A 9,475-nucleotide genomic window follows, 5' to 3' on the forward strand; every position below is an offset into this window, starting at 1 on the left:
TTGAAGGCGATATTTATCAGCGTCAAATCGCCTTCAATGAATTTTACTCTTTAGTCCGTAAAAATACCATCGCTAACTGGCAACGCAAATGGAACGAAGATGAATTGGGCCGGTGGCTTCACTCGATTATCCCTAAGGTTAGCCTCAAACCATGGTTCAAAAGTCTGGACTTGAGTCGGGACTTTATTCGCACCTTCTCCCGACTCATGTCCAGTCACTGTTCGTTAGACGCGCTACTCTTTCGTTTCAATCTGGCCGGCAGCAATATCTGCGTTTGTGGTCGAGGTTACCACGACATCGAACACGTTGTTTGGTCGTGTGAGGTGTATCTTGTTGCCAGATCGAATTTAGAGAACTCCCTTCGGGCTAGAGGAAGGCAGCCCAATGTGCCGGTGAGAGATGTGTTGGCTCGGTTAGACCTTGATTACATGTCCCAAATATATGTTTTCCTTAAATCTATCGATGTTCGTGTGTGATTATCCCTATATCTTTATACCCTCCATTTCATCCTTTGTGAGTAATTGGTCCGCTTGCTATAAACAGGAGAATGAAAAATTCACAATAGATGTACGAATAGATTTAAGAATTGAGTGTGGGTGATTATCAACATTGTCGATTTCTCTTCATCAACTTTTTATTCAGTTAATAACTCAACTGCAAAAACGCTCCAATTTAAGATTGCTATAGAATCCGATAGATGAGGTTCTGACCTATCTTCCACATTGTCAAATATAGCTGAGAATGTATTTGCAGCTAAGTTATGACCAAAAGAGAGAGTCGATGTAGAGAAATCGATCAATTCACTTACACCCCTTTCAGTCTAAGCCCCTCATATAGAAGTTGGAAGTAAACTTCACGGATTGTTGTTCCCCAAAGTGGATCAAAGAATTGAGAAGAAACCGCTACTGTTAAAAAAACATGGGATCTAGAATAGAAACAAACATAAAATTGAATTTTGGCGCAATTCAACTATTTTTACGATTTTTTTTGCAAGAATTGGAGAAATTCCACGTGGACGACAGGAGGAGGGGTATAGAAAATGCTTGTCCATGCTTGTCCACGGAGGGGAAAGGGGTATCTGAAATTGTACTTTTTCTGTCCACATGGTATGGCGACAGGTCCTCAATATATTTTCCCAACAACGGGATTTCCCATCAAATTTCCAAAATAGTCTTCCCATTTTGAGAAAAAAAAACCAAGGGTTAAAATGTCACAAACAAAAGTGCATCGCACAAAATCGGCTATCAACATGTGCGAAGATAGATAGAACAAAGTTTCGGCGCCAAATGAAAATTAAATGCCGCATCGCCGCCGGTACAAATAACATTCTGCTTCATTAGCGTATGACGTCATCCGACGAACGACGCCATTCATCCCGATCAGCCGTATGCGACTAGACTACGCGACCGAAGCGCAGTGAACACCGTTATAGGGGGCCGTAACATCGCTTGTTCACTCATTCTGTTGTGAGACATCGCCGAGTACGGATCGCCGCAAAGCCAAGAAGCAAAGAAGAAAGAGTTTTACTACTCGATAAATAAAACACACACATACACACATAACAGAGTGAAGTGAGGAAAAAGTAGAAAGTGTCTTTCGTAAGAGCCTAACCGTGGTTGCCTGTTACAACTCGCTATCATCCCACTGTGTTGTGGAATTTCCGGCATCCGTAAAGTGTGTTCGCGTCGAATGTAAATATTTTGGAGATATCGTTCCGGTGTACGATTCCAGGATTTTCGCATAGTGAATTTTCACGTTCGCGGAATACGAGAAGAAGAAACAAAAGACGGTCCACGCACACACAGAAGTGGGAAGGAATAAAACAAAACCTGAAATTAAGTAGGTAGACGAGGTAGAGGTGAACTGAGTAAAGTTATCGATTTTCGAGTGTGAATCGGGACGGAAAAAAGTTGGATACGTGAGACGCCGCATTCGGATTGCAGATTGCAGAGTGTTTTTTTGGTAGACGGTGAGAGAGGCGTTTGCATACAACGAATTAGGATTCATTATCAGTGAGGAGGATTATAATCACAACGAAAACACAATGGCTTTTATGATGCCGGTGATGAAAAATGAGTTCGACATCTACAAAGGTCGCCAGCGTCGGATTTCCGAGTGCTCGAATCAGAGTTCGTGCCACTCGCGGAAGGTGTCGGAAAGTTCCCGTTCCGACTGTCCGAGTTTGTCAACATCTCCGGGCAATGAGTATATGGCCGGTTCGCCGGCGCGCCACCGTAGCCACCCGATGTATATGTCCCATCTGGCCTCGCGACCACAGTTCTCGCGTAATTCATCACGAACGTCGCAGAGCTCGTTGATAACGAGTCCCACGAAGACCAGCTCGGCCAGCAGCCCCCCGAAGGCCGCCTCCGGTAGCCAGAGCAGTTTGAACAAGTTCCACACGCGGCTGGTTGACAAGCTGCGCAAATCGTTACGGAAGAGCAAATCTTCCGATGGTCGCTCATGAGAAAGCACTCCGCTGACCAGTAGGGAACCTCCGGACGCCGATAGGGATTTACAAGATGACGAGGAACAGGGCGAGGGAGAGGGAGAAGACGAGGAGCTGGTGCTGTCCGATAGTGTTCTGCATGTTACGTCCAAGCCACCGCTTCCCCATCGCTCCAGCACACCGCACCGGACCGGCAAAAGCAACGGCGGCGGCGGCGGTGGACGGTTCCGATCCAGGCGTGGCACTGTCAGTGCTCCGAGGTAATTTCTGGCTGATGACGATGGTGACGCAGACGAGTCGAGTCGCAGACGAGGCGAGGGTGATTACACAAATGTAAGAGATCGTATCTTGTATTGTTAACTCAATAAGCTATAAGTCGATATGACCAATATACAAAGCATCAGAATAATACTTATCCAGGATAAACGGGTGCCATTATTGTACGTCTTTTTTTGTTCTGTCCCCTCGAAAAAGGGGGGATTATCTGCTCTCCGCTACGGAGAGGGGGAGAAGCACAAGTTTTTTGTACTCCAAATTTCACACCGTAGGGAAACAATTGGATTAATTTGTGAGCAGCAGCTTTAAGTAGGTTTTTTTACATCTCTCTTTCACACTGTTATCGAAATTTTAAGTCTCCCGACGTCATGCATACAATATGACAAGAAAACAGTGCCGTGACACGGGTTAGTCATCATCCTTTGATTCCGATCGCTTGCTTAGCTAATAACCAAAAAAATATTGCCATTATCTGATGTTTGGTAACCAGTGCAGCAAAACACTTAAGCTTGTATGTTACATAATCAAACAATGGTCGTGTCCGTGTGACGCGTTCCGTTTTTGTGTACCAACAACAATGAGAGAAATTCTAAAGCAAATATAAAGAAAATTGAAAAAGCATTGTTTAAACGGGAAATTTTAGCGTATCAATCTAATCTATAATCTGTGATACGTGCTGAATATATATATATATATATTCACATTAGATAACTTGTAACATACAATCTGTATCGAATTTTGACTATCTACAAACGGACCTGAACTTCAGCAAAAGAAGCAAAAAAAAGGTAAACAAACCAAATGCTAAGAGTGCATTGATCGGAAGTGAAACGTTGCTTCCGGCGAATCGATATCGATTCGCGGTAGAAAATATGATGCTAGGAGAGGAAACAAACGAAAACGAAAAAAAAACAAAACATTTATTCTCACGCATTATCACACAACACCTACACATACATAAGCCTGAGTGTAAAAGAAATGAGCTGTGATTCGATGAAGGCAACAACATAATGTATGCGCTATGTGAGTGCTTGTACATTTTAGATATCTCTTTCGCAATCATGCAAGCAAGCCATACATCGAGACACAAGCGGCAAGCAGGGTTGCCACATTTAATTCTGTTGAATTTTCTGAACAATACAGATTTGTATTTTCAGAAAAAAAAACCGTATTAAAATATTAACGGAAAAAATGAAAAGAAAGGTTTATATTCAATTTGAACCAGCTGACCTGCCGATCGTCCCGCCCAAAATTACTTTTTTTATATAATTTTTTTCAAACATTCACGTTCTTTCACTAAGCGAACGTTCGTGCCCATAACATGTTTCACCGTTACATGGAATAAAAGTTTGGTACAGAAAAGTAAATTTTCATTCGTAATTTTTCATTTTCAAGGTGCATTTCACATAAGAATCAATTTTCATTTTCGCTTCACACCAACGGAACACGAAGATCAATTCCGCAAACGCGAAATCCAACTGGGCTAACAACGTTATCATTGTAGAACATATGAAAGGTGCAGTGTCTAAAAACGCTGACATGTTTTTAGACACTGCACCTTTCTTCTTGAACTTGGCTTTGACAATTGCTCAGTAACGTTCAATTGGTCGCAGTTAGGTGGGTTGAGGTCTTTTTCGACGAACGACGAACTCGTGTTTTTATCCGCTGAATCATTCCAACACTGGTTTTAAACTTCTTGGCCAAACCACGAATGAATCCAGACCTGTTCTTCTGAATATAATTTATAACTTTTCGGTCCAATTAGGGACTTACTTGGTCCCGGCTTTCGTCCACTTCTGATGAGATCCTGGAACGGACACTCATTACCGAACTTTGCGACGTTTCGTTTAGCACTTTCTGGACAAACTTTGAAGTTTTTTGCTATATTGTGGTATGTAACACTCTTTTTGGTGCATCAATTGTGCAGAATTTTCTTTTTAGTTTCCAAATCAATCCACGACATTTCGAAAACAACTTTATGACCGCGACTGAATGACTTGTATTTCGATTTTTGACATGTGAACAAAACGTGCCCCGATTACACGGCAAAGAAAAGTTCACACGTTTGTGTGAAATGTTTAAGACTACTTTTCGATAGATTCCTTAACGTTTATAAGAGTCAAATTTCACCTTAACAAACTGATTCTTCTCTACATTAGGATTTAGTTTGGCCGCCTTCAGCTTCAAGGTGTCGAGGCATACTTCCAACGAGGTTTTTATTTGTTGCGAGTTGATATTCATCCAGGCCTCTTCCACAGCTTTAAACAGTTTGTCGCGGTTGGTGACATTTCTCTTGTCGACGTTTCGATCCAAAATGAACCACCAATTTTCTGTTGGATATAAGTCCGGGCTTTTTTGGTGGCTATTCCAATAGCTTAATACGTGGAGCACGGAAGTATGTAGTGGTTTTGTGGGCGGAAATGCTTATGATCGTTGTCTTGCTGAAAAATGAACTTTTCGCGCCGACTCTCTAAGATTCCTTTTCAAAATGCTGATGTAATAGTCTGTCGTCATTATGCCATAAATTTTCTCAAGATTACTCAAGATCCGACCGAGCAAAGCACCCTCTCTGCAGCAGGTGATATTATCACCTCCGAGTTTGACCTTCTTCTGGATATTTTTGTCGGCAAGATTCTCGCCAGATTTCGCTCAAACTTTTGCTCGTTGTTTGCGGCCGAAGAGTTCAAATTTATTTTCATCGCTCCAGATAACCTGCGTCTTACAAACAGCCTTAGCAATGAATACAACAATTTCCCATCAAACCTTTTGACATCCCACAGCTGGGACCAAGTTATATCTGAGTCACTCAATTTTTGCCCCATATAATTCGTCTTGAGTAGCTTGAATTCGTTATCCAAGCTTTGTCTATCACATGTTTCACCGAATTGAAGAAAATGACGCATCAAATTTGGCATGTGGAGGTTTTAGGAGGCAAGAAATGTTTTTATTGTGATTCACAACGTGAAGGTATTGATAACAAAGAAAATCCATTTCGGGCGGAACAAAGTTTGCCGGGTTAGTTAGTTTAAAATAAATCTGTACATTCTGTTTCTTTCCTGAAAAACTGTTATTCTGTATATACAGATTCTGTATCTGAAATTGGGTCGAAAAATCTGTAAAATACAGAACATTCTGTATATGTGGCAACCCTGTATGTGAGTGCTTGTACAATATAGATTTCTCTTTCGCTAGCATGTAAACAAGCGAAACATCGAGAATCATGCGGCTCTTGCTCTTGTTTTGTCTTCTCTGTGTGTGAGCTCACTAATGTCTGTTTCTTGAGGCGCTTCTTGTGCATATATTTACACAAACCATAATCCTTACTCGTGAATATTTATTCCCCACCCAACAAGCACTATGATTGTCTGCAGAATATTTAAGTAATCCATATCTTGAAAGTGATGACTTCTCCTCTATAGTCTGAAGACGTAACTTTTATCCCTATTAGATGTCCACCTTTTTCTCGAGCCCATCACCACTTACACGCGTGGCTCTTTTCTATCAAGCTAGTATTAGGACTGCATAACACAAAATCTGGAACTTAAATCAAAAACAATACCTTCATTGGTGTAGCATTATATATGTATATCACGAACATTGAAGCTTTATTTTTCATTAAAGACTGCTGCATAGATTTATACTTAGATTTTATCTTTTGTTATATTTAAGAATAAGCAAATCAAAACCCGAAAGAGTTACTATATTCGCATTATGTGGCGTATACAAATAAGCTGGTTATTATATACATATATATATCTTGTGTTGTAAAACTAACTTTTTTTTATCGTGTACCAGCTGGGCTGTACGAAAGTGGACAGACAAAAACCAAGCGAAATTGTAAACCACCATACAAACACCATCAAAATTTCAGCAAAACATTCCATTTTGCCAAAAAAGAAACGATGAAAAAATAAACACAGAACTAATCTCAGAAGGAAATCGTGAACGATAACTCCGAAATTTGATCAAACTTTTATTTCGTATCCTGGATTCGATATCCCATAATTTTGTAAGTGCAACGAATAGTGAATTTCTGTCCTGTTTTTTGTAGATGTTTGAAGTTTGTAAAATAGTATTAGACGGAATATTGTATATTTTGTATTAATATACGACAACATATATTAGACTTACATCTACACACACATGAACAATATTATCTTGTAACGAATAAAGGAACGATTAAAAAAAAGACTTCAATAATACCAAAACCTGTGCTTTATTCAATCAAGTAGATCACTGCCCTTCCACCAAAGAGGATCGAGAGGAGGGTCGGGGAACTCGGGTCTTAACTCAGGAGGAGTGTCAACCGCCCGCGACTCAACGTCATCATCAGGCGACAGAGTTATTGGCGTGCCAATTCCCCCGCCCGCATGTGGTGAGACGTTGACACCTTCATTATTGTCATATCGCGCGCGATCATGAAAACAAAAATCGTATTTTTGGCAGCTTAGGTGAAAGAGATTCCGCCGGGGTTTCTTTTTCGCGCCAGTATGCCGCTGGCGCAACCGTTGTGGAACGTCGTCTTGCGCGCGAAAAGCAATCAAGCGAACGTTGTTTACAACTCGTGCAGCGCTAAAAGATTTGCCGAACAAGAGCGCATTCTTGCAACTCAGCTCAAATGAGCCCCGCCCACCGCAAAGATTATTTTTGGATGCGGTCAGAAATGGTTTGTATGATGAAATGAAAGAAAAAGGAAAAAAAAAGTTGACATCTACGCGTTTGTCCGAAAGATAACGTTTGAAAACACAAGTTACATATATAGAAAGCCGGGCGCGCTTGGCTCTCTACAGCCAAAGATAACAAAATTTGTGTTTTGCCTTTACGTAATACCAGTAATTCTTTTATAACCATTGACGTACATCTCCGAAAATAACGCTATAAAACAACAGCCGATTGAGCCGGATAAACATTTTCGTGTCGTCTCTCCTAATATGTGTTGTGATCGGACTTGTAGAATGTCATAGAGTTTTGCAAACGTTTTGCAAATGTTTAGGATGCTCACATGTACTTACAATCTTTTTCTTTTTGAAATCCATCGACAGGAAGAACAAAACTTTTTCCTGTTTCAATCGTAAATGGCTGTCCACGAGGGATTGCATCCAGACATCTGCGTGGAATATTGATTGTTCTCGAAATCATTTCAATTTTCTATAATTCTGAACACTGTTCCAGTATTTTGTCAACTAATTTTGATTCACTTATGCTGCACACTTCCATTCCATTCTTTGTTTTTGAGAGGCTTTAAACTTAGCTGCTGCACACTCGAAATCTGATGCATTAGTGGCGATTTTTTTCACAATTAAGGGGGTATTTTAGAGAGCTCCCAAAAATGGATAGCTTTTGCAGAAATGGGTGACGAACTTCCATAGGTGCATGGATCGTATCTCTAAAAAAGTGTTCTTCATGACGAAATTCATTTTCATTGGACTTCATGTGACTTTTTTGGAATACACTTCATTTTTCCAAAAAATTTGAATAAAGATCATCTTTGAAATCACTAACCACGATGATACTACAGGTGACGAATTTCATGCCAACTCGTCTTAGGAGTTGACCATACATCCATACATCGGAAGATGAAAAGGTAATTGGCAGATAAACTTTTTACCTGTAAAAGTGTCCATTTTTCGATGTATGGGTGAAAAAAGTTGAAAAAAACATAAAATTTAGAAAAAAAACTCACAAAATCTATCAGACCTACAAAGTTTTGTAGGAAATTTTTTAGGTTTTCATTTAAAAATATCAAACAAATTTTTGAAAAAAAAACATTGAAAAAAATTAAAATTGAAATGATTTTTTTTGTAAACATTTTTTTTTCAAATTCTGAAAAAATAGATATGAATAGCCCATACAATTTTAAGTCGTTCATACGTTCATACATCGAAAGATGGGCACTTTTACAGGGAAAAAGTTTTACGAACAACAACTTTTTCATGTTTTTCTGCGAAAAATTACTACAGTCAACTTTCCTTAACTCGATATCCAAGGGACCATCGAGTTAGGGAGGTATCAAGTTACGGATAGAAAAATGCTTGTAAAATTGATTGATTTTCCATGAAATCCATCGAGTTAGGGAAAATATAGAGATACAGAACATCGAGTCAGGGAGAGTTGACTGTATTATTGTTGAATTCGTAACATTTTTATGTATACATTATCGTGATTTACATGCTCTGCTAATTTTTTTTTCTATTTAGAAACATGTCAAACGCGAGAATTCACACACAAACAGCGGTTTTCAAAAAACTTTTTTTCAAGAAACTTAAACTTTGACCGCTTTGCGCCACTCTCCCTTAAGTCCGATTGAGCTGAAATTTTGCCTAGGGTGTTTTTTTTCGAGGTGGTGAATATTTTTTATGAGGTAACTGTTGTAAAATTAGAGGTGACAATTTTCATTGGCACCCTAATATACAGCCATTCCATGCCAAACTGATAAAGTGGTTCTCAGATTTTCGCGAAAAGTGGTATTTTCGCGAAGTAGTGAAAAATAATAACATAAAAACGGAAGGAAATGCCTCTTTTATTTCTGGATATGTTATGTTAAGAAACTCAGCTTTCAAGAAAAAATATAAAATAAATATGGCGCCTTCTAGTCCAAAGCCACGTAGACAGTAGAAAAAAACAAATACAATCAATAATTACAAAAACAAAATCCAGTTTTTTTGCAAGTGTAATATATTTCCGAGGAAGACTAGCTAATTGGCTTTTATTTTATATATCGATCATCTGAATCGATGAGCACCCTAATAA

General features: G+C 39.4%; 1 protein-coding gene across 1 annotated transcript; it reads left to right on the forward strand.

The window, feature by feature from the left end:
• The first annotated feature begins 1,445 nt into the window (after nucleotides 1-1,445).
• LOC129777704 (uncharacterized) lies at nucleotides 1,446-6,933 on the forward strand. Its single transcript, XM_055784140.1, has one exon. The coding sequence runs from the start codon at nucleotides 2,045-2,047 to the stop codon at nucleotides 2,465-2,467; it is 423 nt and encodes a 140-aa protein (XP_055640115.1). The 5' UTR covers nucleotides 1,446-2,044; the 3' UTR covers nucleotides 2,468-6,933.
• Nucleotides 6,934-9,475: the final 2,542 nt, after the last annotated feature.

The sequence above is a fragment of the Toxorhynchites rutilus genome, chromosome 3 (genome assembly GCF_029784135.1).
Source record: "Toxorhynchites rutilus septentrionalis strain SRP chromosome 3, ASM2978413v1, whole genome shotgun sequence".
In the NCBI taxonomy this organism is placed as follows: domain Eukaryota; kingdom Metazoa; phylum Arthropoda; class Insecta; order Diptera; family Culicidae; genus Toxorhynchites; species Toxorhynchites rutilus.